The 27,854-nt window shown below is 58.2% G+C and overlaps 11 protein-coding genes across 11 annotated transcripts; all 11 read left to right on the top strand.

Annotated features, from left to right (window-relative positions):
* Positions 1-101: 101 nt before the first annotated feature.
* Positions 102-908, top strand: LDBPK_367250 (hypothetical protein, conserved; the record flags this gene model as incomplete). Its single annotated transcript, XM_003865787.1, has 1 exon — positions 102-908. One exon carries the CDS (start codon positions 102-104, stop codon positions 906-908), a length of 807 nt encoding a protein of 268 aa, XP_003865835.1.
* Positions 909-1,775: 867 nt separating this feature from the next.
* On the top strand, positions 1,776-3,389 carry LDBPK_367240 (chaperonin, putative; the record flags this gene model as incomplete). Its single annotated transcript, XM_003865786.1, has 1 exon — positions 1,776-3,389. The coding sequence occupies one exon, from the start codon at positions 1,776-1,778 to the stop codon at positions 3,387-3,389; it is 1,614 nt and encodes a 537-aa protein (XP_003865834.1).
* A 1,243-nt stretch (positions 3,390-4,632) lies between these two features.
* Positions 4,633-6,756, top strand: LDBPK_367230 (hypothetical protein, conserved; the record flags this gene model as incomplete). Its single annotated transcript, XM_003865785.1, has 1 exon — positions 4,633-6,756. The coding sequence occupies one exon, from the start codon at positions 4,633-4,635 to the stop codon at positions 6,754-6,756; it is 2,124 nt and encodes a 707-aa protein (XP_003865833.1).
* An 873-nt stretch (positions 6,757-7,629) lies between these two features.
* LDBPK_367220 (nuclear pore complex protein (NUP155), putative) lies at positions 7,630-11,550 on the top strand (the record flags this gene model as incomplete). Its single annotated transcript, XM_003865784.1, has 1 exon — positions 7,630-11,550. One exon carries the CDS (start codon positions 7,630-7,632, stop codon positions 11,548-11,550), a length of 3,921 nt encoding a protein of 1,306 aa, XP_003865832.1.
* Positions 11,551-13,912: 2,362 nt separating this feature from the next.
* Positions 13,913-14,773, top strand: LDBPK_367210 (DNA-binding protein, putative; the record flags this gene model as incomplete). The annotated part of the gene is made up of 1 exon (XM_003865783.1): positions 13,913-14,773. The coding sequence occupies one exon, from the start codon at positions 13,913-13,915 to the stop codon at positions 14,771-14,773; it is 861 nt and encodes a 286-aa protein (XP_003865831.1).
* Positions 14,774-15,259: 486 nt separating this feature from the next.
* On the top strand, positions 15,260-15,874 carry LDBPK_367200 (hypothetical protein, conserved; the record flags this gene model as incomplete). The annotated part of the gene is made up of 1 exon (XM_003865782.1): positions 15,260-15,874. One exon carries the CDS (start codon positions 15,260-15,262, stop codon positions 15,872-15,874), a length of 615 nt encoding a protein of 204 aa, XP_003865830.1.
* A 1,036-nt stretch (positions 15,875-16,910) lies between these two features.
* Positions 16,911-18,200, top strand: LDBPK_367190 (hypothetical protein, conserved; the record flags this gene model as incomplete). The annotated part of the gene is made up of 1 exon (XM_003865781.1): positions 16,911-18,200. The coding sequence occupies one exon, from the start codon at positions 16,911-16,913 to the stop codon at positions 18,198-18,200; it is 1,290 nt and encodes a 429-aa protein (XP_003865829.1).
* Positions 18,201-18,840: 640 nt separating this feature from the next.
* LDBPK_367180 (hypothetical protein, conserved) lies at positions 18,841-21,558 on the top strand (the record flags this gene model as incomplete). The annotated part of the gene is made up of 1 exon (XM_003865780.1): positions 18,841-21,558. The coding sequence occupies one exon, from the start codon at positions 18,841-18,843 to the stop codon at positions 21,556-21,558; it is 2,718 nt and encodes a 905-aa protein (XP_003865828.1).
* Positions 21,559-22,137: 579 nt separating this feature from the next.
* LDBPK_367170 (hypothetical protein) lies at positions 22,138-22,371 on the top strand (the record flags this gene model as incomplete). Its single annotated transcript, XM_003865779.1, has 1 exon — positions 22,138-22,371. One exon carries the CDS (start codon positions 22,138-22,140, stop codon positions 22,369-22,371), a length of 234 nt encoding a protein of 77 aa, XP_003865827.1.
* A 1,067-nt stretch (positions 22,372-23,438) lies between these two features.
* Positions 23,439-24,488, top strand: LDBPK_367160 (hypothetical protein, conserved; the record flags this gene model as incomplete). The annotated part of the gene is made up of 1 exon (XM_003865778.1): positions 23,439-24,488. One exon carries the CDS (start codon positions 23,439-23,441, stop codon positions 24,486-24,488), a length of 1,050 nt encoding a protein of 349 aa, XP_003865826.1.
* A 1,115-nt stretch (positions 24,489-25,603) lies between these two features.
* Positions 25,604-27,034, top strand: LDBPK_367150 (amino acid permease aap11ld-like protein; the record flags this gene model as incomplete). Its single annotated transcript, XM_003865777.1, has 1 exon — positions 25,604-27,034. One exon carries the CDS (start codon positions 25,604-25,606, stop codon positions 27,032-27,034), a length of 1,431 nt encoding a protein of 476 aa, XP_003865825.1.
* Between the last annotated feature and the right edge of the window lie 820 nt (positions 27,035-27,854).

The raw sequence follows: 27,854 nt of genomic DNA, 5'->3' as shown, positions 1-27,854 counted from the left end.
TTGGATGCTTGCCCCACCTTGCACAACTGCAGCGATATACCTCATTCCGTGTCTTTTTTGTCTTCGGCACCTTCAGTGGTATTGTGCTCTAGTGCGGCAGGATGAGTTTTCTTGTTCGAACGGAGGAGGCTGTAAAGAAGCTCGTGTCCTTTATTGCCTCAGAGACCGCCGCGCAGACGTCAGGCAACGACGTAGATGATCTTTTCGCGCCGGTGCGAGAGAGCAACAACGTGCCTGTTGATGTTCAAATTGCCTTTCTCGCTGCTCCTGCAGCGCACCGTGTTCCACTGTACTTCGTGGTGCCGCACGAAGTTGTCAGCGGAACTCTGTGCTTGATCACACCGCCACCGCAGCGGAAGTATAAGGACCTAGTTTTCGCTCTGAGCGAGGACGGCGATGCAGTTGCTAAGCGTGTGAGGCGCGTTATTGATAGCAAGAAACTCGCGGCCAAGGTGGCAGACCCTGTGGCGGTGCGTTCGTTTGCCAAGAGCTACGACCACTTCATTGTGTACGGGCTCACCAAGTACCCGCGGCAGCTGACAGGAGAGTTTCTTGAGCACCGCAAGGTTCCCGCATGGGTGAGCAGCAAAGGCAAGTTTCCGGAAAAGCTTCGAAAGGCGGTGCACACTGTCGTGATGACGCGCCGTGGCGACAACCAGGTCACGTGCCGCGTGGGACACACCGGGCTCTCGACCCAGGAAATTGTCGAGAACATTATAGCCTTCTTGGACAAGTTTGTCAAGCACCCTGACGCAGTGCCGCTCAAGAACATTCTTCACATCCGTGTTGCGGCCACAAGTACAAATAGCAAGCGCGTGGGCTTGCCCATATTTGGTCACGCTTTCCAGTTTAAGCCCGTGACGGAGTCGGCAGAGTCGCCGCGGAAGCGTAGAAAAGTGGAGGCGTGACTGTGTGGCGAGAAGTACTAGAAGATGGCGAGGGAGGACTCTTGCTGCGATGCTGAATTATTCGCCCGTGCTTTTTGGAGTACATTGGTCGCACGTCTCCGTGGATCCTGAACCGGTGGCGATGGCGGTGACGCTCAGTTTTGGTCTCGACAACAGTCTTCACAGTTGTCATCGTGCTCTGCAGTGTAGATCCGTGCTCGGAAACAGAGGCAGTAGTTGTTATGGGGCTAAACTGTTTAATTGATTCCTAATCCATCTCTAAAGGTGCTCGCTTAACATGCATGCATGCCCATGATCACATCGACGAACCATTTCACTTCATGTGTGATTTTTTGTGTTCCCTGTCTCTTAGGAAATGCGCTTAGACTTTTGAAACGAAGCTGGACTCACCGTGCAGCTGCGTGTGTGTGTGGGGGGGGGGCGGGGCGGGTAGCTGCCCGGATGTGCGGTTCTCATGGGCAGTGCCGTTAAGTAGTCGCTCTCGCCATGTGCATCAGTCTACGGTTCGTCCACCGAGCGCGGGATTTCGCTAGTTTCTGTCACTGTAACTTACACGTGCGCGAACGTTGGCGCAGGGGAAAAGAAGGTGCAAAGAGCCTGTTCCACTCTTCAATTTCCACCTTTCCCTCGTTTCTCTTTTGTTTTCGTTTCCCCTTTGTGTATACATGTGCGGGGAACTGGGCGTTGTCTCGGTGAAGAAAAGCTATCGCCTGCTCTTTTTACCTGTCGCGTCGCCGGAGGTGCTATCGTAGCTGCGCACATACAGCTGCTTTTCATCACCATTGCTCATCACAATAAGCCAAAAGGACTCCTGCGCAGAATTCCTGCACGCCCGTATTTCTCTGTTCTCAGCCGTCTTTTGCTACCATGTCGTTTATGCAGACAGGCCCGCAGAGCATGCTGAAGGATGGCTCGACGTTCTTAGACGATCCGGTGCTGAAGAATATTGAAGCATGCCGCGAGCTGTCGAAAATCACGCGCAGCTCCATGGGCCCGAACGGGCTGTGCAAGATGGTCATCAACCATCTCAACAAGCTGTTTGTCACGCACGACGCCGCCACCATTTTGCGCGAGCTGGAGGTGGAGCACCCCGCGGCGAAGCTGCTGGTGCAGGCTGCCAACGCCATGCAAGAGGAGGTTGGTGATGGCACCAACTTTGTGGTGACACTCTGTGGCGAGCTTCTTTCGCAGGCGGAGTCGCTGGTGCGGATGGGATTGCACCCGAGCGAGATTGTCGAAGGCTATAAGAAGGCGGGCAACAAGAGCTTGGAGCTGCTGGACACGATGGTGTGCAAGACCGCCGATGACTGCCTCCGCAAGGAGCAGGTGGTGGATGCGATTCGTACCTCGATTGCGTCAAAGCAGTACGGATATGAGGACTTCCTCGCGGATCTTGTAGCGGAGGCCTGCATCAACGTGTCCCCATCGAACGTTCGCTCTTTCAACGTCGACAACGTGCGCGTGGTGAAGCTCGACGGCGAGTCGATTCTCTCCACGAAGCTCGTCCGTGGCTTCGTGATCGGCCGCAACACAGAGAGCAATCTGAAGCACCTCAAGAAAGCCAAGGTGGCCGTGTACAGCTGCGCTGTGGACGTGCCGTCTTTGGAGACAAAAGGGACAGCGCTGATTGAGAACGCCGACGATCTCATCCAGTACTCACGCAAGGAGGAGGAGATTATGCTGGAGATCATCTCGAACATTCACAATTCTGGCGCCAACGTTATCGTTTCCAACTCCAGTTTTGGCGATCTGGCGCTGCACTTCATCAATCGCCTCGGCATGATGGCGGTGCGCGTCCCATCTAAGTTCGATCTTCGTCGTCTTTGTGCGGCCGTCGGCGCTCGCGTGTTGACCCGCCTAGACGCACCGTCTATGGAGGACATGGGCGCGTGTGACTCAGTGGACGTGCTTGACATTGGTGGCAAGAACGTGACGGCGTTTGCCCAGGACAAGGACGACTCGAAGCTGTCCACGATTGTGGTGCGCGGCGCCACGCAGAACGTCTTGGATGACGTAGAGCGCGCCATCGACGACGGCGTGAACGTGTTCAAGGCTTTGACGAAGGACAAGCGACTTGTGGCGGGTGCTGGCGCGGTAGAAATGGAACTGCAGAAAGAGCTTACCCTCTATGCCGAAGCGAACCCTGGTCTCGACCAGTACGCTGTGCGCAAGTATGCGTCCAGCTTCGAGGTGGTGGCTCGCACGCTTGCCGAGGTTAGTGGTTTCAACGGTACGGATATGGTGACGCAGTTAGAGGCCGACCACAACGCTGGAAAGAAGCACCAGGGTGTGAATCTGAGCGATGGCACCACGTTGGATGCCGTGGAGGCTGGCATTGTGGAGCCCCACATGGTCAAGCTCTGGGCAATTAGGCTAGCCACCGACACTGTAATCACGGTGCTTTCAGTGAACCAGATCATCGTGGCGAAGCAGGCCGGCGGCCCCAAGAACCGTCCGGACCAAGCACGCGACGCAGACTGAGGAGGCGGAGCGAGAATAGATCGTGCCATGAGAACCCCTAATGCTGCCTGTAAAAACGAGCAAACAAGTGATACCGCTCGCGTTCACACCATCTTATCCTCTGCGTGCTTCCCACTGCGCGAGACGCCGCTCTGTAGCGTTTCTTCGTGGCCATACATCCAAGTTGGCAGGTGTGGGTGTAGGCGGTAAGAGCGTGATTGTGGGTGGCGGTCAATTATTTGCCTCTGGGTCTCTGTTCTCCGTTTTCACTGGTCCTTGCTGTTACTTGCAGAATAGAGAGCCCACCTTTGTTTTTCCTCCCCCTCTTTCGCGCGTTTGATGCCTTGTGAAAAAAAAAGAGAGAAAACCAGTGTTCGTATCTGCCTGAAGGAGAAGCGGTAGAAGTCGTTGAAAAACGAGCAAGGAGGCCGCGGCGCCCCCGTGCGTGTGCGTTATTTTTCAGGGTGGAGTTATGGTCTCTGTGTTGCCTTGGCTCTCATTCTCGTCGTTGCGGTGTCGCTCTTTTTCGACCTTCGACGGTGTGAGGGACACATTTCGATTTGGTCTGTGATGTGTGTCTGCCTCGCTGTGCCGGCCCGCGTTCCTTTCATTAAGTAAAAAAGGCGAAATAAGGCAAGAACAAAAAACAACGAACACGATAGCACGCGGCAAAAACTGCAAAATAACTGTCAACAGGAAGTCTTCACTGATGCGCCCTATAGGCGCGCAACAGAAGGGAAAGGGCAGAAAGCAGCAAAGCAATAGGGTATTGGAGCACCAGCGTTATGTTCTAGAGGGAGGGCTGTTGGCTGGCCACAGCGGAAAGGGAGCAAGGGCGCCGAGCGAGTGTCGGCGTATCTTTCGTTTAGCCTTGTGCGCTGCCCTTCTCAAGCATCTTTGTTGCTGTTTCTCTCTTTTACTCCGGTTCTGGGGCCAGGTGCCCATCCACGATGCACAAAACGACTCTGATGCGCCTGTGTATACACTGCTGTATGTCTTCTATCCTGTGGATCAGCGACTGCCTCCGATGAATGGTGTCGCTCGCGCACACAAAGACTCACTTTTCATCACTGTCGCGTATCGGTTTCTCTTGTGCCTACTCTTCTTTTTGGCATCATTTTTTTTTTCTTGTTGTTGAGTCTTCTGTTCTGAATTTGGCGAACTGGCTGAGCGATCGCACGCTGCATTGACTCGTGGCTTTCTTCGCGGCGAAGGCCGCGCGCCTCTCTCTGCGTGTGCTGCATCCTTCCACTGGTACTTTCGGATGGAGTATCATAGGCTGGATTTGGTCAATCAAGGGGTGGAGTCGTTTGAGGGGCTAGCTGAAAGAAAAGATGAGAACTTCCTCGTAATAAATCTGCAGCGCAACCGACTTACCAGCTTTGAGTTCTTCGGCACACACCCGTATCTTATCGAAGTGCATTTACAGTACAACAGAATCGAGTCGTTTCGTGGGCTCACTAGGCAGGCTTCTCTGAGAGCGCTGCATCTGCAGGGCTGCCCGGTTGCATGTCACCCATACTACCGTCTCATGGCGCTACTCACCATCGGCTTTGGCCTGGAGGATGTGGATGGCCTTCCTATTACCCCCCAAGAGCGACACGTCGCGAAGGCACTGGGGAAGAGGGCCGCGCTTGCGGTGAGTTACGGGTGGCTTTTAGATCTTCATCCGCGCACCAGCGCCGAGTACGATGCCATCATCGACGAGTTCAGGCGACTTCGAAGGGATGAGTACAAGCGAACGCAGAGCAGCCGCTTGCCGAGTGTCAAAGCTGTGTTGGCCAATCTTGACCGCACGCGGAGTCAACGCGGGTACAATACAGCAGCCGAGCTTCAGCTGACTGAGCGAGAGAAAACAATCACGCGGCTGACACGGCGAGTTGCGCAGCTAGAGTGTCAGCTTGCCGCCTCGCCGTCGGCCCACGCGGTCCCGCTACTTCCACCCACTGAAGATGCTGTGGGGGTTCTTGATAACAACAGGGCCTCGTCCTCTAGTGGGCTTTTCTCGGCTACCGAGCTTGCGTTAATGGACAAGATGAGCTTCCTGCATGGCATTCAGCTGCGCCATAACCTCGGCAGAGAGCAGGGCGACTTTCATCGCGTCTGTCTTCAGATCGACCATGAAACGTTGACTGCTGAGTCCTTCTTGTCTCGCGAGCGCCTTGTGCAGCTCACCTTGCGCTCTCTCCGCGTGCGCCACGTTCGCCCTCTCACGTTGGCGGCAGCGGATGCAACGGGTGGCACAGTGGAGCTGCGTTTCGATTCGCTTCCGCTCCTACAGACTGTTTACAAGGCGCTGTTTCTCCTCAGCGCCCGTCCTGTGCCGCCGCTCTCGGTGACCACGCAGGGGGAGCTGCAGGAGGTGGAAAATGTGCGCCGCCGCTCCCCGAAAGCGCTGACGTCCTCGACGTCGCCGCTGACCTCCTTTGCGTTCTCGGAGGGGGGGCCAAGTATCTCGTGGTTTACCACGTCAGAACATCCGGCGAACTCAGCCACGGCCTGCGCGCTGACATCGACAACACCAGCTAGTAACGTGGAGCGTGGCGCGCCCGCGGCGCAGCATTTGGAGACGCTCGACAATGTCACGGATGTTCCTCCTTTGCCGGCGGCGTGCTCAGGCCCCAACGCTGCGGGGCAGTCTCACTCTGACTATTCGATGAAGGCGACGCGGAAATCGCACACCGCTGCCGCGGTGGCAAAGGACAAGTGTGCGCCTGAGACACTTGGCGTGGCGAGCCATGCCTTCGGCTCATCGGCCGCACAGGTCGATGGCGCCGTGCCGAAGTCTACAAGGGCAGGGGCCACAAAAGCGTTTCCCGCGGCAGAGTCCGAGGAGCTTGCGAGCCTCGTGTTCAAGACCACCAGTTCTGAGTCGGTTGTCTTTGAAAGCGATGCCGAGGACCAAAGCCGTGCGTCGGAGGAGGGCATCGCTGTACCTGGCGTAGAAGAGAGTGCAGCAGCACTACCTCGTATACCGCCCCTGGTGCCAGCCAATGCCGCACGACCTGCTGGTCACGCCAAAGCTCCTGCACCTCTGCGCGTCCCGCCTCGGCAAACGCAAGCGAGGAGGACATCTGCGACTTCATCGGTGTCCGGCGTGCAAGTGAGGAGCGGAACAGACAAGGCGGCGGCGCCAGGGAGCCCAGTTCTCACTAGCGTCGGATCGTTCGGCACATCTGGCGCTGCCTCGCAGAAGTCCTCCGTCGTTTTTGACGGGAGACGGAAGGAGAAACAGACAAGCAGTGTCAGTTTTCAAGTCACCATGTCGAATGGGGGGAGTGCGACAGCGAACACTGCGCGGTCATCTGCAAAAGACTCCGCGCAACCAGAGATTTCGTCCCGCTTCAGGTCACTGCTTATCGATTCGGACTCTGACTCGAACCACTGAGAGATAGAGAGAGCTGCTAAGCTCCCCTTTCCCTCCCTCCACACTAGACACGCGCAAAACAACAACAAGGCACTACACGGATGGGGCTCATCAAACGCCTGCAAGCGAATCGAGGGGAGGTGCGAGGGCCTTGGCGCACTACTCCGTTTCTCTTGTCTCCGTTCCTGTGCAGCAAAGCTGTTTTCGCTCGGTCAAGTGCGCATACGGGGCATCGTTTCAACTCTCGGGAGCGCGACATATGTTTGATTTTCTGTCTCGCTTTCTGTCCCTGTAAATTACTATCCAGGCCCGTGGCACGAGCTGCGCTACATTGGCGTGCACGCGTATTCACTTGTTGTACGTGCGCGTGTGGGGGATGGGGAGTGTGAGGGGCTTTTAGTTTCAAAGCATGCTGAAGTGGCAATCTCAAGGAGGACAAACAAAAGTGGGTAGCCTGGGTTCTGCCGATCATGATGCGGCAGCGGCGTTTCGTTCCGGCGCACACGTGCCGCGAAGATTGATGTACATGCCTTTCTTCTCCGCGGCTCGGCTATATACGGAGCGCGCAGAGCGTTTAGCCAATGCTTGCTGGAGCGCCTTGATTCGCACGAGTGCGCCCAACTCGTATGCTCTACTATCTTCTCTCGCTTCACTCACATCTTGCTTAACGTGGTGTTTACAGTTTGTTTCTCTGAAATTGTTTAGGAGTGTTTGGCGACGGCTTCCCTCTCTCTCCCGCGGTCGGTCTGCCGCTTCGGTTCACATCTTTCTTCCCCAACTCACCTCTGCTCTACTGAGCACTTGGGTGCGGTACGCAAGGATCCCTTTGGCTGGATTGGAGAGTGCCTGTAGCATTACGACGCCTGCGTACGTGCACTCGTGTGAGCGGCGACAATGCAGCAACAGTTCAACGCAGCGCGAAACGGTACCAATCACGTGGTCGAGGACGCCGTGAGCGCGGTACTTAGCAGTGCGGCAGTGGAGCGACGGCCCAACCCTCACGCCATTGGGTTTGTACGGTCGAACTCGTACGCACTAAGCACCCGGGACACAACGTACGCTGTCCCTGATTTTTTCCCGGTAGGTGGCGTGGCATGGCCAGAGACGCTGTTGGAGCTGTGGAAGTCGATGCGCTACGGATCCCTCACCGGCGTGTTTGCCGACTTGTCCCGTGCGTGGTTCACTGTAGACAACAGGCTCGTCATCTGGGACTACCGTGGCGGTCGCGAGTTCTGTGTCTACGATGAGATTTCGGAGATGATCAGCGTTGTCGGCTCTCCGCTTCGGCCGCTGAGTGGCATCTTCCAGCCGCACGTAACATACATCATTCCTGTGGGCACCACCAGCATGATGTTTCTCTTGGGTCTTTGCATCCTGGGCGAGGGAGCGCTGGCGGAAATGAAGGTTGTCAATCTGGGGTACAGCTGCTCCACTGACACCGTGATAACGAAGGCGATCGGCAGCAGCGGCCGCGTGTTCTGCGCAGGTGCGGACGGAAATGTGTATGAGTTGCGCTACATGCGTGAGAATACCCCCATCACGCCCAAGATACGCATGGTGAATTACGGCTATTGGTTCTCGAGCGCCCCCATCCTTGGCCAGGTGACATTGGCTGTTGCGAATGTGTGGCAGTCGTGGCGAGGTAGCGGACATGGTGGGCTCATTGATCTCGTCGTGGACGAGCGTGACGGCATCTTGGCTACGTTATGTGAACGCAGCACGATTAGTCTGTGGCGCCTGAACCCCAGTGGTGGCATAAGGTACATGTTCTCTCTTCGCCATCGGCCCGATCGACTGCCGCGCTCTCACTCCGCCCCTCATGTTGAATCAGCGCCACTGACGCGGTTGTTTGTGATAGAAGCAGATGCGCAAGGGTGCCGGCTTATGTCCACCGCCCTCAATGGGGATCAGTTTCGCTATCGCTACATCAACGCACTCGATTCTGTCTTCAGCGGTGAGCTCATTCTGCAATCGCACACGCCTTCGTACTTGTCGGCAAACAAAGAAATCAGTGTCTGCTACGCTTCCGCGTCAGTCTTCTTGGCTGCCTTCAGCGACATGAACGACGACCGAGCCTCCGATGAAGTGCTTGCCGCCACCTCCCCTGCCACGGTGATGGCGCCGCATCAAAATGTGCGGGACATCGTGGCATCCTTCAGTGGCCCATCCTCGCGTATTGTGCGGGTCGATGCGATCGATCGGATGCCGACGCAGGGCCCGCAAAACCTTTCTGACTTGTGCGCACAGGTTTGCTCACCCAGACCGACCTACGTCGTGGTGCATCGCCATGGCCTGTCACTCTTTGCTCAAGCCCGCCCTGTCGACACGCTGTACCTGATTCTGTCGACAAACGATGCGGACTACCGCGACAGTCTGCTCAGTCGCTTCACGTCCGTGTACAGCGCCCCCGACTACGCGGCGATGCTCCTTCAGGTTGCCGTTGGCGCTTTGAACGTAACGACGGAGCACCCACTACCGTTCACGAAGGACTCGGCGCTTTCGAGCAGCCACGACGATGGGGCGGCATTGAATGAGCTAGGCCAACAGCTGGTGAATGGAAGAAACGCTGAAGTGCTGCGACGAGCACGCGAACTGCTGCGTAACCTACAGCTCCCTGCGACGCAAGCGGCGCCGGCGAGTGACGTAACGGATGCGGAGGTTCAACATGTCGTCGTTCTCATGTCGCCGTTTGCAACGGGGCTCGTCGCCTTTGTTGCCCGAGCGTTGTGTCTGCTGTGGAATACGGGAGTGGGCAAGATCACGCAGAGTAGCGCCACCTCCGCGGTACGGGTACTCGAAAAGGTCATCCAGTACTTGGACAGCCTGTCTATTGGCAGATCACCGGAGCACCAGCGGACGGTGAGCTTTCAGCACGAGTGGCAGGCGGACAAGGTTGTCGTGATGGTGCCGCGCGGCCGGAGCTTGCGCGCCGAGGACGTAAAGAAGCTACAGGGGGCCATGCTGTACAAGTGCTATGAACTGACGCACAAGGCGTGGCAGGCGGCGACACTGCTGCAGCGTATGCTTGGCATCCCGTTTTACTCTGAAGACGCATCGGTGGCGTTTGCGCAGGTGGTGCGAGACTCGGCGGTCGCGCAGCGGCTTGGACATTATCTGAGTCAGGTGATGCTAGACTCCCAGTATGGCATCAGCGCTGGATCTGGACTCCAAGCAGCCTCGTTCGCGCAGCTGCAGCGACAGTGCCCGTACTTTTTCGGCGGCATCAGCTCGGATGCCTATCAGCTTCAGAGCGACATGAGATCCTTGACACGTGGCGAGTCTCTTCAATCCTACACGGAGGCACAGATGCATAAGTGGGCTACCGAGGTAGGCGCTAAGGCCGCGACGTACTGGCCATCCGGCGCGCTTCAGAGCATCTGCGAGCAGCTGCGGAGCCTGAAATACGAGAATGTGGCGGTGGAGCTGTTGCTGCACGCGGCGGCGCAGCTTGACCCGAACAATGCGGCGCTGAGCGTTTTTTTGGCGGATGGTGGCGGCCATGTGGGCGACCAGGCGCGGTACGGCAACGCCTACTCGCTGCACCAGACCAAGACGCAGGTCCTGGAGCTTGTGGTTTCTACCCTGGAGTCGGCGTGGCTGACGCACCGGAGCGTGGTTGACGACCTCCTCGGCGGCCCGCGCCGTTCCGGCACCATTTGGCAGGTTGAGCCGTCTGACGAGTACGCGCACTGCTTTCTCTTCGACTGGATGTGCGCCCCGCGCGACGACAGGAATACGGCCAAATTGCTGCGAGAAACGCTTGTAGCGGCGCGCTCCCAGTTTCTCGGCAGCTATCTGCGACGCAATGCCGAGGTGCTGACTGAGGAGTATGCGCACTACCTCGCCAGTGTGCAGGGTGACTACCATGGCGCGATGCAGCAGTGCTTCGTGATGGCCCTGTCGCCGCTTCCCGACACGCCGGTTGCCGACCGGCTTCAGTATCGCCTCCGGTGCCTGCGCGAGGCTCTCGACTGTGCCAAGAAGTGTCAATCCGACCAAACGCAGCAGGTGGAGCAGCAGTTGCGATTGATGGAGGCGCAGGAGCGACTATACCGCATTGCCACCGAGTTCATCTCTTCCGGCAGTGCCACTCTCGACCGTCGTGTAGAATGGGAGGGCGAAATGGTGACGGAGCGTGATGTCGCCCTGCAGCACATCGAGTTCTTGTCTAGCTTTGTCGCCTCCGCAAGCGACCTCATAGAGGTGGGCGGCATGTATCCGGCACTGGGTGGCGCAGAGGTGCAGCTGGATGCGCTGCTTTGCTCCAACGTCACGGATGCTGGCGTCTATGCCACCTGCATCGGCCGTGCCTATGACAACGAGAAGGACTCGGCGGAGACCATTACGAAGAGGCTCATCGACAGGTACTTTCACCAAATCAGCTGCTTTCCGCTGTCATACCTGGTGCGGCTGCTAGAGGCTCGCACGTTTCTGCGCTTCCCGGCAGGTTCGACGGAAGTGGTGCAGCTGCTGGTGAGTCTTGGGGTTGACCCAAAGGTTCTCTTCATCACATACGAGAGCGTCCTTGAGGGGAGGGACGACACAGGTGTGGGGTGTGTGGAGTTTGACGAGGCCGGTGTGACGCGCGGCTATCTTGTTTACGCATACGCCACAGTGCTGGTGTATCTCGCGGACCTCGGCCGGCGCGGCTCTGTGCAGCAGTGGCTCGTCAGCAACGCCATGGCCGCCACACGCAGCATGATTCGCCGCGCTGCGGGAGCTGTCACATCGCCAAGTGAGCAGGCGGCGGTGGAGCAGGCGGAGGAGCTGCTGCGAAAAGCCAACACGCTAGCCTCAAGCGGCGTGTGGCTGTAGCGAGCCACCAGGTAGCGGCGCTGTCCGTGAATAAACTGCTTCTTCAAGGCGTGGATTTGCCGCGCTTGCTGGCATTCAGAAAAAGGGACGGAAAGGTGGTGGCTCACTCTCTAGATTGGTAATGGAGTGGTAACGTGTGGTGTTTCTCTTCTCGTCTTGTTTTTGTTTTCCTTTGTCGAGAGGGCTCTCCCGCCGTCGATCGGAATGGCTGCGGCTGGTTTTGCTCAGCCGACACAACCTCATTGAATACGCGCAAGACTCAAGAGCATGAGAAATAGCTACTGTGAAAGCGTGAGACTGTGGCTGGCTCATCGGCCCTGCGGCTAACTTGAAGGAGAATAATTCTCTGGGATATGCGTGCTCTGTTTTTTTCTTGTTTTCGGTTTATAAGCGTTCGCGTGTGCCTGGAGCCGAGCTCGACCTTTAAGGCGCGCAGCGGCTCGTCTTTGATGACGCCCCCCTCCCCCTCCTCCGTCCCCTCGACGCACCGCAGTGGCCAAAAGGCCTGCTTCGATTCGGTACCCTGCCCAGGTGATTTGTGTAGGCGCCGGTTTTCTCTCGATGCTTGCGCACCTCTCTTCGCCTCTCCGCATTTCTCTTTTTAATCGTTTGTTTCGACGACATCTGCACCGCCTCGGATGACCGTTATTCCTCACCGCTGTGTTTTAGTGGAGCGCTGGATACACTTGTCAGCGCCGCATCCACTTCTCTCTGAGGACGGCGTGAAAGCAGTCCGCCTCACTGTGTCGCTTCCCGTGCCACTCCAAGAAGGGACATGATGCGCATTCTTGAGAATAGCCGACTGCGTCGGTGCTTCTTGGGCGTTTCGACAGCTGCGTGGGAGTACGCGAGACCCGAAGACGCGAACGGTCCGAGCAGCAAGCAGGTTGACAGCGATGTGTGGTACGCCAGCATGTTTCTGTATCCGAACCACTGGCAAGCTGGCCACGGCGGGGCACTACCTTTGCCTGCAAGTCCGTATCGATCTTTTCCAACGAGCTCGATTCTATGGGGCGCACGAGATTACATTGTTTCGGCGATCGTGCTTTTGCTCATGTACCTTGCCGTCACTCTGTATTTTGCTGCTGCTGCTGTAGAGGAGACGATGCACTCGCTTTAGTTGTGAAGGTCTGCCGCCTTGTAGTAGCGCGGCTGTTATTTTTGAAGAAGGGTGGCCGCTATCACAGGGGACATCTCGGTGCGCGGCGTCTCAGGGTCCAGTGCCTCATCTGTGGGCCAGTCCTGCAGCCCCCCTCCCCCTCCCCCCCGTATGTCCCCGCGAACGCACAGCTGCATGTGGTGGTGACAGGCTCAAAAGTACCCCCACGGCGTGGGGGTGGAGGTGAGAGCGATTCAGCGGTGCTGATATGTCGGCGTTGATGCCGTGGATGGCGCTGCGTCGCAGCGAGCTGCGGCCGTGGGCACGCTTGTGCCATGCCTAGGATAGAAGGCAAGCGTGCCCGCGTGGCTCGCACGTACCTCCTTGGGCCGCCTCACTGGCCGCTGGTGTGATGGGAGCCTGAGCTACCCCCCAGACAGAGTGAGTGAGAGAGAGAGGTGCGCCAGGTGGCGACCAGCACAGCGGGAGCGACCCGTGAGGCGACCTGGGGGGTGGGTGGGCGGGCTTGGGGCTGAGGCAGAGACCGTGCTCGGGTGGCCGCGTCGGCGCAGGGTGCTGTGTGGGGCGCCCGCATGTCTAGCGCTGCTCGGCACCACGCGATGGGTCTGTGGCAGGGCGGCTGTAGCGTGGAGTGGAGCTCGTGTTTTGTGGCAGAATCGACAAGTAAAGAAAGCATGAGAAGGGCGGCAGCGATGAAACTGAAGTGGTGATCGAGGTGCGATGGGCGTGCGGGCGCACTGCGACTTGGAATACGCAGACTGTTACGCGAAACAAAGTCCTTAGAATGCGGTTTGCCTTCTCAGTGCTGTTATTGCCGTCGGCGACGCGCGTCACATCTGCGAAGTTGCGTGGACACCGTCATTCGTCGAGGCAGAGAAAGCACGGGATATGTTTCCTGCTACCCTGCTTCAGGCACACATGCACACATGTACACAACGAAAAGAAAGGATGCGATGCTCGAGGAGGGAGGGCCGTCGGCCGCTACGTCCGCTTTGAGACGTCTCTCTCTCTCTTTCGGTCTGCCCCGGGGCAGACGCCAGCGACAAAAGTTGAGCTCTATCCTCCCTCGCTGTTGCTCGCTCTTTCACAGGTTGCCGTGCTTATTGCTCACACCTTCGCGTCTCGTACCGGAATCGTTTGAACTGCCTTTGTGAATGCGCAGCGCAGCACGCGGGGCTCCTCGTCGGAGGAGCAGGTGAGCGCACAAAGACCTGCGCAACGAAAGCTTGAAAACGGATCATCATGTCTTCGAGGGACCAGTTTCTGGTGGATGAGCTGCGCAGTCGCCTGAAGAGGCGGCGCGCTGACATTGTCCGCTATCTCGATGGCCTGTTCTACGATGAGTGTCGCCGCATCATTGAGTGCGTTTCTGAACTTGACAGGGATAACTTGTTTCTCAGAAACCCATCCTCCTTGCCAGACTACGCGCAACACGTTACTCGGCCCATGTACTGGGAGCTCATTCAACGGAAGCTGCAGCGCTACGAGTACAGGACTGCGGCGGACTTCATGGCGGACATGCGGGCAGTTGTCAACAACTGCTACCTGTACAATGGTATTCAGGCGCCGGCATCGAAACTTGCACGCACGATGGAGGTTCTTATGGAAGATCGATTTGTGACGGAGCTGAGGGCCGCGCCGGTTCCACCGGCGGAAGTGAAGAAGGCCTGCACCGGCATGTCATCGGCTGACAGCCGGGAGATTCTCCGCATCTACGCTCTTTACGAAGGGCTCGAGGTGGGCTCGATGATGGGAAACGTGAACATCCAGCTCCGCACTGCCAAAAGCGCCACTCTGCGACGCATGCTCGAGTACGCCCGCAGCAGCGCCGAGCACCGTGAAAAAAAAGCCAAGCTGCGGCGAGCCGCAAAGGTGTCGCGTGTGTCTGATCGCCGCAGACGGGCGATGGCCGGGGTACACGCGGCGGTGATGCAGCAGGACGCAGACGTGCAGTTTCACCACGACACCGAGCCTCGGCTTGAGCACGTTCCTCAAAATGCGCAAGCAGCCACATCGATGATGGAGGAGGTGAGTCCCATCCGCATCGAAGAGGAGGGGGAGTGGTTCGACGACGGTGACTTCGAGGAATCGTCGCAGGTATGAGGACTGCTGCCTCCTGGGGTGGAGCTGTAGCTCCACTTCTTTTTCCTGCACGCTGTGCCATTTCAGGTTCGTGTTTTGTTCCCTCTCCTGATTTATGAGCCCCGCCGCACCTTTAGAGTGCTTAACCTCTCTGCCGGGGACAGGAGAGCAGCGTGACTTCGTGCGCGCACGCCGCTCTTTTCTTGTTCGTGTCGCCTGAACATTGGGGGAACGCTATCCAGAACTCGTCAAAGCTGTCGGGGGCACTTACACGCCGCCGTCGAGCTCACCTTGCTGCCGCGCCGACAGGGATGCGTATGAGGTGCGACGGTATCCCGATCATCGTTGGTGCCATGACTCTCACGCAAATGCCTGTTGTGCATGTTCATTTTTGGTGATGATATGTGGATCCAGAATGTTTATCCTCCTCCGATTCTTTCGCATGCTCTCCTAAGGTAGTCCTCTACCTTTTCGCCGCCTTACACCGCTCTGGCCCACAGGACCGAAATGAGCCGCAAACGCGTGCGCGCGGAGGACATTCACTACTGGCTGCTGAAGTCAGAGCCTCACAAGTTCTCCATCGACGACTTGGCGAAGCAAAAAACCTCTCCATGGGATGGGGTGCGCAACTACGCTGCACGGAACAACATGTGTGCAATGTCAGTCGGCGACAAGGTCCTCTTCTATCACAGCAACACAAAGGAACCGGGAGTTGCTGGCCTCGCTGAGGTAGTCCGGCTGGCTTACGACGATTTCACTGCACTGGAAAGGACGTCGGAGTACTTTGACCCAAAAGCCACAAAGGAGAAAAACCCATGGAAGATGGTGGATGTGAAGTTTGTTGCAAAATGGGACACCGTCTTGACACTGCATGAGCTGAAGTCGCGCAGGGAGCTGCAGAAGATGGCTCTCTTCACACAATCACGTCTGAGCGTGCAGCCGGTGAGTGCATCGGAGTACGCGTACATTTTGCGCATGAATGAGGAACAGCAGCGAAAACAAGGGATGCGGCAGGATCATCGCTGCCCCTGCGATGGCCGCCCCACAGGATGGACAGACCAGGGCAACAAAAGACAGAAAAGAAAAAAGACTGCGAAGCGACTGAGTCTTCTGCGCCAGTGAGGCGACGGCTTGCCTTTGCCCTCAGCCGAGTCAACTTCATAAGCGAAACGTGTGCAAAAAAAAAGGAGACGGAGGGAGAATGTCTTTTGTCTGGCTTCGCAGTGTCTGTGGGGACCCGGTCTCATCGTTCTGTTCGGCTTCGGCAGTAGAGGCGCGCAGGAATCAACCTTCAGACACCCTTTTTGTTCCTCAATATTGGGGCATTATCATCGCAGTGCTGGCACCGTGTCATGCTCGGGGATCTATAGCTCAAGCGCCTTTGACCACTCCCATGTCTGCACCACCCGAAATCTACCCCCCCCTCTCTCGTTTGCTACGACTTCCGCTCTTCGGTTTACAGCGTGATTCAACCCATCTGTGTGGCCGCGGCGGCGCCCTTGCAGTAGCAGAACGTTTTTGCGTTCGATTTTTTTCGACCGACATGTTTCCAGGCAACAGCACCGCCGGCGTTCCAATACCTGTGCCAGTGCCGTCGCGACCAGCCCTGGTTGCAGCGGGCCCTTCACTTTCTGTCGCGCCGCCTCGATCAACGCCGGCCGCGGTCCCGATCCCCGTTGCTGTTCCCTCTACTGCGCCGGCCACGCTGAGTCCGGCGCCACCATACGCCCCCGTGGCACAACCTGTCGTTCCTCTCCCCATCGCCGCCGGTAGCTCTGCAGCCCCGCAGCCGACAGGCGCGTCGTTTGCGCCGGCTTTCGCTGTGAGCGTCTCACCTCTGCCGAACACATCATCTGCACAGTACGTAGCGCCGGCGGTCATCCCTCTCGCCTCGGCTTCCTCCTCCGCTGGCGCCTCCCCCTCCCCTCTTCCTGTGCCTCAAATATGCCTCTCATCGTCTGCAGTGCCAGTGGAAGCTACTCGAGCTCCGCCTGCCGTACGACCAGCTCCTTCTAATCCGCCGTTGCTGCCACAGCCGCGGCTCTCCGGGTCCGAACCCACCCAGCCGGCAATGCCAGTGCCGACAGCAAGCGCCACATCGTATCCGAAACCATCGCCTGACGCTCCACCAGCGGTAGCGCCTCTTCCTTCGACTCTGATGTCGTCTGTGCCCTCGCCCGTGGCGCCTGCCAGCCCCGCTGTTGCCAAGAAGGTCACGTTTGCGCTCTCCGGAGGGGCGACGGAGGCTGTTGCGCCATCACCGCCTGCCGTGCCCATGTTAGTTCCTAGTGTGCCAGTGGTATTACCACCCACTGCGGTGCCGCTTGTTGCTCCGTCGGTTCCTGCGTTGCCGTCGCCAGACCTCCCTCTCCTCCGTGCGACAGAGGAGGAGCCACCGAAGGCGGTGGTGCCAGTTGACGAGGCCGCACCCAAGATGGAACATGCGGCTTATCAACGTGTGCCGGACTACATGAAGTGGCTGTACCCTGCGTTGCTGGAGGGCTCATCTGCGTGCTCGCCACCACTGGAGTTTCCTTTGGCCGAAGCAACGGCGCCGCACGTTCTCTCCTCTGCCGCGGTGCTGCGCTGGTCGGAGGCGGAGGTGCTTGCGGCTCTGCCGACCACGCTGCCCCCGGAGTACGTAGTTTTTGGCGGAGCGAGGTACAGCGGCGCGTCTCTCAACCTCGTGCGCCCGCCACTCACCGTCACTAGAGGCGCGAAGCGCACGACGCACTTGCACGACGCGATGGAGGTCCAACGACTTCAGTTTCTCGTCGATCAACTCGAGGTGGCGAGGCACTACTTGAAGATTGAGGCGCGGTGCGTAACCAAGGAGCAGCGGTCGTCATCCTCCCTGACGACGGCAGGCTGCGCCGCGGTGCCCACCGACACCGTGAGTGATGCCATTCACAAGCCCGAGGGGGCCGAGGATGTGACAAAGGCGAATATCTGGACTGCCGCGTACTTCGGGTCTCCTCAGCAGCTTGGTTCGGTGATGGAGAAGCGCAAGTTTGACGGAATACTAGACAGCGCCGGCTACGTGCACTATAAACGGCGCCAGTGGGGCTTGAAGCGAGTAGGCGACACGTTTGTGCTCGGGCTTGGATCGAGAGGCACCCCACTGCAGTTTGCGGCAGCAGCGGGTAAGTTGGACAGCGTTGTACTCCTTCTCGCGAGCGGGGCACGGGATACAACGTTTCCGCGGCTGAAGGAGATTCTGTCAGCTGACTCCATGCAGGTCATTGAGTCCGTGTTCAAACCCCGTAGCCATGCGCCACGACAAAACCATGCACCGACAGCGGAGGCGGCGTTCACGAGCGAAGCAGCGCTGCCCGTCACGACACCCGCTTTTACGAGCGAGCACGTAGTTCGGATCGATGAGTGTGGTCGGTCGCCCCTGGTACAGATAGGTGATGCTACCACGGCAGCGATGGCGACGTTCGCATAGCCGACCAGTAGTCGTTTTGAGGAAGACGGAAAGGGTAAGAAGGCTGGGGTGGGGGCAGGCTTGCATCGAGCAAGTACAGCCGAAACACCTTCCCCCTCCCCTCTCGAACAACTGCCGTGGCGCTGTTGGTGAGGCCTGTGCCCAACCGGCCGCACTGCTCTGTCGTATCTTCTGATGCGACACGCCGTGCATGCCACTGGTGATCGCTACTTCTCTTTGGTGCGCCCACGCCGCTGTACTTTTTTGTGCGCTTCTTCTGTTCTCGTAGATGTTTCTTTGGACCAGAGAATCCACGCTGTCCACGAAGGACGACGGAATCGGAGGAATGCTCACCAGTCGGTGAAGTCAGCGCTTCTGCTGTCTCTTTTTCTCTGCATCCTCTGCCTCTCAGAAGCGGGCACAGATGGGCTTTTGGTTTCGTCTCTCCGCCATACCACTGCCAACGGGTGAACCTTGAAGGGATGTGGTTGGCTAGCTCGCTGCCCTACCGCGACATGTCTTTCTTTCTTGTATCTCGCAGGGCGGGAGATTTTTCTTCTCTTCTCGGTTCCCCACTTTCCTTCACCTGTAACTCAGTGGTCTGGTCGCAAGGCACCAGCACACGCGCAAAGGCAAAGCAGATACTGCTTCGTGCGGCTTCATGGAGGCACTCAAGCGCGAGTGCTGGTTTCACAGGGAGCAGGCGACTCCCCATTCCACGAAGATTGACACTGCGGTGCTTGACGGGTACGTTACGCGCGGTCGAGTTGCGCTTGCGGCCGTGAAGCTGTCGGACGGACGTGATGTTTCCTCCGTAACCTTCAAGGGGGCCTCTCAGGGGGATGTCAATGGCCTGCCGTGCGGCGCACGGTCGCTGCTGATCGACCGCGCTGATGGCAGCATTGTGTGTCGCGGCATCAACAAGTTCTTCGACCTAAATGAGGTGGGTGACGACTGGCTGAGTGATTCCTCCTTGTGGACGGACGCGTACTGTATGTGGGCTGTGCGCAAAATGGCTGGTTTTATTGTCACGCTCTTCTCGCTCGACGGCGTGCGGCTGGAGGTGATGAGCAAGCACGTTCTCGTTGGCCCTCACGTCGACGCAGCGCGCGAGCTACTGGAGCGAGTGAGTGAGACGCGCCGAGCTCGATTGGCGGCAGATTTATTTGAATGGGGAGCGTGCGCATGCTGCGAGTGCATTCGACGCGCACAGGATTACCATCACCCGGTGCTGGAGTTGCAACAGTTTGACCAGCAAATTGTCCTGATTGCGGTGCAGAGGCGCACCCAGCTGCGGGAGGAAAGCTTATGCTTCTCGGAGGTGACGACCTTGGCCGAGCGATGGGGTCTCGGCTGCGCTCCAGGTGTGGCCGTGCCGAACAGTGATGCGCTGCGCTGTGTGTTCGCGGCCACGGCGTCGTGGAATGCGACGTACACCCCCTTTGACATGTGCCCACAGCTTGCGGAGGGGTTTGTGCTGCTAATCGAGATGGCAGGGCCGACGGCGGCCCCAGGGCAGCGATGGTGCCTCCCATTGCGACTCAAGCTCAAGACGGCCAAGTATGTTGTGCTGCGAGCCTTCCGATCTCTCGTGTACGGCGACTCGCGCCCACAGAGCTATGTCTATCATCAGGCTCTGCTGGGGTGGCTTCAGCTCAGAAGCGCTGCGGAGGTTCGACGGCGTGTGGAGGAGGTAGGAGTGCATGCCCTGAACAACGATTTCGAGTCGGGCTTATCGGCGCAGCAGCGGGTGCGACACCGAGACTCCCAAGAGACGGTCGGCGACGCGCTTGCTCGCCTCCAGCGCACGACGGCGCTCATTGCCTGCCCTCGCGGTCGGTGTCCCCTCACGGTGGTTGTGCTTTGCGGCTTACCGGGGGCCGGTAAGTCGACGCTGGCGATGGTGCTCTCCCGCCTGCTTGCCTCACAGGAGGCGTCTCCGTTCAGCTTTGTTGTGCACCTGAGTCGCGACGCAGTGGGCTGCACCGTGGCGGCTGACCACGGAATCACAGACGCGAGCAGCAAACACAAGCAGCGACGGCTTGGCGCGCTTGTTCACCAGACCCTGTGCGATCAGATGCGGGAGGTGGCGTGCTTCTCCGCAGAGACGGAGCAGAGCGGTCTTCTCCTTCTCGACGCGTGCAACGCGACGCAGAAAAGTCGACGTATATGGCGGCAATGCTTCCCGATAACGTTACACAAGTACGAGGTAGCTTACGTGGAGTGCTCGGACGCCAGTGCGATGGTGCAGCGTGCCGCCAGGCGTGACGGCCACGAGGTGCTGCTCAGCGCTGCCGAGGCGCAGCAGGCGCTCTATGCAGTGCGCAAAAAGTTTCAGCCTCCTTCTGTGGAGGAGGCTGCGTGGCGCGTGGACACGACGGGGTGCTGCGTAGAAGAGGCGGCAGCTAGCTTGTGCACCCATCTCGCGGAAAGAGCGCCTCCATCGAGCTGCGCCGGCTGCTGCCGAATTCTGACAATCTCAGCGCTACGGGATGAGAGACGTGAGGGCCATGCGACTCTGCTGCACAATCTGCTCGGCATATCGGAGACTACCACCGAGGCACTTGCCAGCATGGTATTATCCGTGAACTCGGCCCCAAAGGTGGCGAGGGCAACTTCTCTACAGCTGCGGCTCGACTGCTCAACAGAGGCGCTTCGCTGCGCTGCCGCGCAGCTGATTTCTTCCTCCCTCGACGAGCCGCGCGAGCCAGCCCTGTCTTTTGCCTCTGTCGGTCGTCTTCTCTTTCGCGGCGTCTCGGCAGCACTTCGAGGTTTCTCATGGGCACCGTCATTCCCAGTTACTGGGCACGTAACCAGGGGGCATTTAAAGTGGTTGCGTGGCTGGCTGCTGCGCGGGCGCGATCCGAGTGGGCCTGCGGAGTTGGAGAAAGCGCTACGGGAGCGATTCGCGGTGGTGCCGGCGAGGCCACACGTGACACTACTCTACATCAACTCTGTAGCGGGGGCCACAAGTGCCAATCAGGCCATGTCCGAGTATCTCTCCCAGACTGGCATGCACCTCGGCCAGGAAGTGACGGTGAAGGTTACATCTCTGCTTTTGGACCGCCATGCCTTGAGCTTCGGGGTTACACTGACAGGTGGGCAGCAGGTGCAAGGGCAGAGTATGCATGGCACCAGGGGCACTGCCACCCGCCTGCACATCACAGTGGGCACCGCACCCGGGGTCGCTGCCTCCTATGCTGGGAACATGTTCGCCATATTCGATGTCCTGCAGGCGGAGAATGAGTCACTAGAGACAGAGCGACGGGAGTCGTTTCGGGCAGTAAACCGAAGCCAACGAAAGTACCACAACTTTGTTGAGTACCAGCTTAGCACTGCGCTGCCAGTGCGTGGCGTGGTGGAGGTGTGCGGCTCATGAACAAGTTGTGGTCGGCGAGTAATGATGCAGCGAGAGAAGGGGGATGGCTGCTCCTCTTGTGCGACGCGAAACACTTTGCTTGCTTTCCTTGTGTCTGTGTGTGTGCCTGCTGTTGTCGCGATTGTGACTGCACGCGTGCGCTGGGTGCTGCGTGTGTCTTGAAACACCTCACAGTCACACAGTTCTGTGATCCGCGGATCGGTCAAGCACCTTATCTACCGAACAGCGCTCGCCATGAATGACTTGACGCTTTCCGTTTCTTTTTGGAAGACTCGGCGCGCCTCCAGCATGGCGAAGATGATAATGCGCTACAAACAAACTCATCCATAGCGGATTGCATCTCTTCGGTGTCGTATGCTGCTACGACTGCGCGCACAGGCTGCTTTCTCATCAGCTCAATCGCTCTTCTCGTGCCCAACGGCTGCTATCCCTCTCTTGCACTGCTCCCCGTCTCTCTGACGCTTCACCATTCGTGTAGTTTTCAACTCCCCTTCCCTCCATCCAAACACACACATACACACAGAAACATACACTGACACAAAGATATCTTGCGTCCCCAACCCCAACCACCCCTCTCCCATGGCTGAGCAGCAGGAGTCTGCGCGATTCCCCACAAGCGACGTTGTGCCGGCGGTGCAGAAGGTGCGCGACGATTACATGAAGTACGTGTCTGATGTTTTCACGGATGAGCTGGTCGAGTTGTACGAGTTGGACGGAAGCAACGACGCTGTGAAGCAGCTGACAGCGTGCCTCGAGTGCGGCGTCGCCGTGTATGGCCACCCGATCGCTGTGGACGACCCGAGCCTTAGGTAGTGTCGAGCATCCACAGCACAAAAAAACTTGTACACACCGATGCTCTGCCGGCTCGCGCACACCGCGTACAACTCGCAGCGGCGGGTGCGTTTTCTAACTGAAGACTGAGCGGCTCGGGTTATAGTGCACCCCACCGAACGCATGCCCCCTTGTACACTCCCAGCTCGTATAAGCTGACTAGCGCGTCAGCTTTAAGTTTCGGTATCCATCCTTTACCACGCAGCGAACAAATGTCACCACGAACGTGGGTGTGATCATCGTGGCTTCTTCGAGAGCGTCCCCTCTTCATGTGCTCTCTCCTAGCACGATCACCGCTGGCTGCGCGACGCAGATGTCTATCACGTCTTTTAGCGATCACCGAATCTTTGCGTGGGTGTCTCCTTTGGCTTGCCGCGAAGTGAAGAGGCTGGACGAGGAGGATGGTGCACGCCGATCAGGCGTGCACTACACCAGCCGTGCAAGAGACGCACCCCTCCTCGCGTGCTCTCTCCCGCTCTTACGGGTCTTCGATGACGCGTTCGCTGCTGACTCGGTCGCTTCTCGCCCCGCCCCCTCCCTCTGCTCTTTTTAGCAAAGCGTTTTTTTTGTTTTTAGCAGTCTCAGCTCTTAGCAGGGGACTGCCGCCACCACCTTGAGACGGTACTGCTTCGAGTTCATCACGGCGTGCCGGTCACGTTTCTCTTCTCGAAGCGCTACTCGAATGACGCGTAGCTGAAGAAGGCACACACTCACGTCTGCGCCCACGTACACACACGCTGGCAGAGTCGCGCCGCCTGGTGGCCATCTACATTGCGAATCACATAGAGAGGCAACACACACACACACATGCAGTGGAACTCAGGTACCCTTCTTCTCCCCTACTGCCTGCGCTGAGTCCGCACAACGTGTGCCAGCAGAGTTGTCCAGTGCCCCTTTTTCGTGCGCAGGCTCTGAAAATAACGGAGGGGGGGGTCAGCTTTGCTTGGGCTTCTCGCTGCACACACGTTCACATTCATAAACCCGTACAAAGGATGCGGTGGTTCGTGGCATCGCGCACCGCACCACGAGCTGTGGTGCCGCATCGCTTCATGAGCACCTCTAGGATGCTGCGGGATGGGCATGCATCGACTGCTGCTGTGGCGGCGGCCACAGCCGCAACTGCTTCGGCCTCCGCCGCTTCTTCGTCTCTCCTCACCGCGGACGAGCTGCAGCGGATCGCTCAGCTTATCGAGAACGACCCACGCATTCTTATGGAGGTGGTCGCGAGTCTCGACCCGCAGAGCCGTCGCCGGCTCGTCGTGACCGGCGGCGCGATGGAGTGGTTTGGCACTGAAAGCGCTGCGCAGGAGGTGGAGAAGGCGGACGCGGACAAAGACCGTCAGATCTCGCCAAAAGACTTCGACCACTGGTTTGAGAGCGCCCTCAAGCGGCGTCAGGAAGAGCAAAAGAAGCGCGCAACCGAGGGAAAGCAGGTCACCAACATGGAGAGTGGCACCTCTGCGGCCGCCAACACGGCGTCGCCCGCCGCCGCTGTTTCGAAAACGGTGCCGCTAGCGGCTCTCTTCATGATCGCACTGGAAGCCGGGCTCCCCTTCGTTGGGTTTGGCTTCCTGGACAACTCCACAATGATCTTAGCCGGCGACATGATTGACGGATCACTTGGCTTCTATCTCAACTGCTCTGTGCTCGCCTCGGCAGCCATGGGAAACATCTGCTCGGGGATGCTGGGGATGCAGATTCACGGGCTGATTGACAAGGCGGTGCAGAAGCTGAACTTTAACACACCAGTGCTTACAGAGGAGCAGATGAAAGACCGCCGCGTGTTCTTGGCTGGCCACCTCGGCGGCACCTTTGGCATCATGCTGGGCCTCATCCTCGGGATGGTGCCGCTGCTCTTTCTGGACGGTGACACCAACGAGAAGTCCGACTACGTCATGTTTCAACGTTGGGACATCAACAACAGCGGCTTTGTGGAGCTTCCGGAGTTTGAAAAGGTGCTGCGCGAGCTCGGCCTGCAGCAGACGGACGTCAGAGCAAAGAATTTGATCGAGAAGTACGGTGAGAACAACCGAGTCGACTTTGAACAGTTTTCACAGATCAAGGCAGATCTACGCGATGGAAAGCCAATCTTCGACTAGCAACAATCATGTCCCCGGCAACACGCAACGCGACGGAGCATGGTGGCGGCTTGCTGAGAGTTGCGCGTGCTCGCCTCTTAACTTGTACCGCAGCTCTGCATCTGCGGCTGCCTTTTCTGATTCGGTGCTGTATTATCGATGTGGTGCACTAAACCTCGAAAAAAAAAAAGAAACTGCCAAACCGAGGACGGTTGCCTTTCTATGCCTTCTCACGACATTGCTCATCTGCCACAACAAGGGTGTATGTGTGCACTTGGGTTTCGGGTTCCCTGCGCAGCTGTGGGAGTGGCACGCAGCAAGCAGAAAGGAAAGGGTTTCACATGGTATGGGAGAGGGAGAAGGGGCGGTGCGCGTGAGATCAGGCCCACGGAGTCTGCTCGTGATCGCGCACACCCCTTTTCTCTATCTCTCTATCGGTCTCTCACTTCGCCACCCCTTCGTGCGGTTGGTGCAAAGTCGTTCGTGTCTGCGCGCAGACCTTGCCTACTTTGTCGCGGAGGATGCCATGCCTCCTCGGCTGTCTTAATCGCCTCTTTTCTCTCTTCCTTCGCGCCTGCCTACCGCACCGCTCCCATTCCTCACCTGAACGACGGCGTGAGCGTCGATTTACTTCTTTGGAAGGAAACGGAAGGCCGCTGTGCTCCCTCCCCCTCGTGCATTCTTGCTTGTACGTTGGAGTGTTTATGTTTTGCCGTTGCAGTTGTCGTGACATCTGCGACGCGCTCTTGCCTTGCATTTACTGCGAGACGGCCGCCGCCGCCTCCTCGCTCATTTGTGTCACCAGAGGAAGCGCTGAAGTGGCATCGCCACGTTCTCTGTCGCCCCACCTCCTTTCCGCGCCTTTTATCGGACTGAGTCGACGAAGGAACAACGCCTTGTGGAGGGTCGGCAATCGGTGTGCCGAAAACTTGCCTTCCGCATGTGGTATTCGCGACCTCGCATCGACTCTGTTCTGTCCTAGTCTTCCCGCTGTCATCAATTTATGCTCTGGTACAGTGTGTTGGCGCAGGCGTGTTTCCTGGCGTGAAAGCGCGCACTCACGCGTTGAACTCGTACGACGCTACGCTGCTTATGGTGGATGTGCGGGGCTCCCTTCGTAGAGAGCGGGTTGAAACATGTCCCTCGCGTGCGACGATAAGTCCCCCCTTTTCGACAACGCGAAAGGGGCGTCGTACCACGGCGTCGCGCAAGCGAATCCAGAGGAGGAGTGCGATTGGCGTCAGCCGCACAATGGCAGCATTTTAGTCGACAATCGCACGTTCAGCAGCCTGGAGGAGGTGCAAGGGTCACTATTGGAAAGCTGCTGCCCCGGCGATGGTGTGCTCTCAGGTGCCCTCGGGCTGGTGACGTCGGCGTGTACGCCGACAATGCTTTCGCTTCCCCTCGCCTTTGTGGTGGGCGGGTGGGCGTTTGCGATGATTTGCATCCTGTTTTGCATCCTTGTAATGTTTCTCTCTGTCCGCATTTTGGCGCTCGCCTCCCTCTCCGCTGACTCGGACGACTACGAGACGGTGGCCGGCTTCTTTCTGGGCGCCAAGGGCCGTTGGGTGGTGCGCTTCACTCTTTTCTTTTACAACTTCGGCTGCGCCGTGGTGTACTTGAGCTTTATCAAGGAAAGCGTCACGCGGATCCTGGTGAGTCGAGCGAATTTTCTGCCTCTGTGGATGCGCAGCGACACCGGCGGCAACATCTGCCTCTTCGCCTCCACACTAATCATAACCCCACTCACCTTTAACGCGCGCTTGGCCTCGCTGCGCACGAAGGGGTTTGTGAGCAACCTCTTCACCGTCTTCATCATCTTTACCGTTGCGTATCGTTTCTTCGTCCCGGAGAGCGTCAGCGGTATCGCGAAGACTGCCGAGCCCTCGGCGGACGCGAAGCGAGATTTCTCCCATAGTCGACTGGCGTTCGTTCTCCCGTATATGTTTTCAGCGCCAATCTTTGTCTTCTCTTACGAGGTGCAGTCGAACGTCATGGCAGTCATCAAAGACCTGCACGACCGCACTGGCCGCAAGATCCTCGTATCCACCTCGCTGGCGCTCTGCGTCATGTCCGTCTTTTACATTTTGCTTGGCGCCATGGGGAGCCTTACTTTTCCGCACCTGTCGAGCGGTAACATCCTCTCCAGCTACAACGCGGAGACGGATTTGCTCATGATGGTGTGCCAGCTCATGTGCTGCTTTAGCGCTGCGGTGTCCTTTGTGTTCTGCATCTTTCCGTGCCGCCTCGCCGCCTTTATGTTCCTCTCTGGAGGCAGTGGAACCAAGATCCCAAAGAAGACACGCACAAAACTTGGCGTGGCTCTTTCCGCGGTGTGTTGCGTCCTCGCAATTTTCCTGGCGGATGTGGCGAGGGTGGTATCCGTTCTTGGAGCCCTCTTTAGCGCCACGCTCTCCATGACATTTCCAGCGCTCTTTGCGATGAGGATGCGCGAGTCTGGGGCTTACCTGACGGGCCGGATCGACGCGCTTCTCTCGTGGGTTTTCCTCCTCATGGGGCTTATTTTCTCCGTCATGGGGACGTACATGGCGGTCGTCTTTTCATGAGTAGGTGATGATCACATATATTAGACACAGTGAGAGAAAGGCAAAAATATCATGCGGATGCGAGCGGCTGCCCCACGTGGACGTAAATGGGGTGAGCGGAGGCGGATGATGGCCCTACCTGTCTGCTCATTCATGTGCTGTTTCTTTCGCAGCAACAGCGTGCAAGGCGCATGTCGTTTGCTCTCCCCCTGTTGCTCTTTCCTGTTGCGGCCGCGATCGGATGTGCACGACAACGCGTGCGCGCATGTCGGGCTCTCCTTCGGCTCTTTTGTGTCTTTGTGGTGACTTGCCCGCGAAGATCATACTGAGGCTCGCACCTCGTGTGCGGCACACGCTCCGCAAGCCCACACGCGTGCTGAGTCACGCGGCGCGGTGGCGGAGGTCTGCGTGCGTTCACAGCTGACTTTGTATCGCGAATGGTGAGATGATGAAAGTACCTCACCGGAAAGCTGTGACATCGAAACCAGCAAAAAAACGCTAGGATTAGTAGTTACCCACTGCGGTCTTCTTCTGATCAGACACAGGCAGGACGGCGGCTCACGGCATGCAGGCGGCCTTCAGTGCCGTGGGCATCCATACGCGCACCCACTTAGGCACATAAACACATTGTGGCGGTGGGACCTGCGTCGACTAATGCTCTCTGCCTCCTAAATCTGATGATGGGGGGGGGGCACACCTCGGTGCGCAGCATCTCAGGGTCCAGCGCCTCATCTGTGGGCCAGCCCTGCAGACCCCCTCCCCCTCCCCCCGTGTGTCCCCGCGAATGCACAGCTGCATGTGGTGGTGGCAGGCTCAAAAGTACCCCCACGACGTGGGGGTG

The sequence above is a fragment of the Leishmania donovani genome, chromosome 36 (assembly GCF_000227135.1).
Source record: "Leishmania donovani BPK282A1 complete genome, chromosome 36".
Taxonomy (NCBI): domain Eukaryota; phylum Euglenozoa; class Kinetoplastea; order Trypanosomatida; family Trypanosomatidae; genus Leishmania; species Leishmania donovani.
Note: the sequence above shows the minus strand (reverse complement) of the source record. Positions and strands in the feature narration are given on the sequence as shown.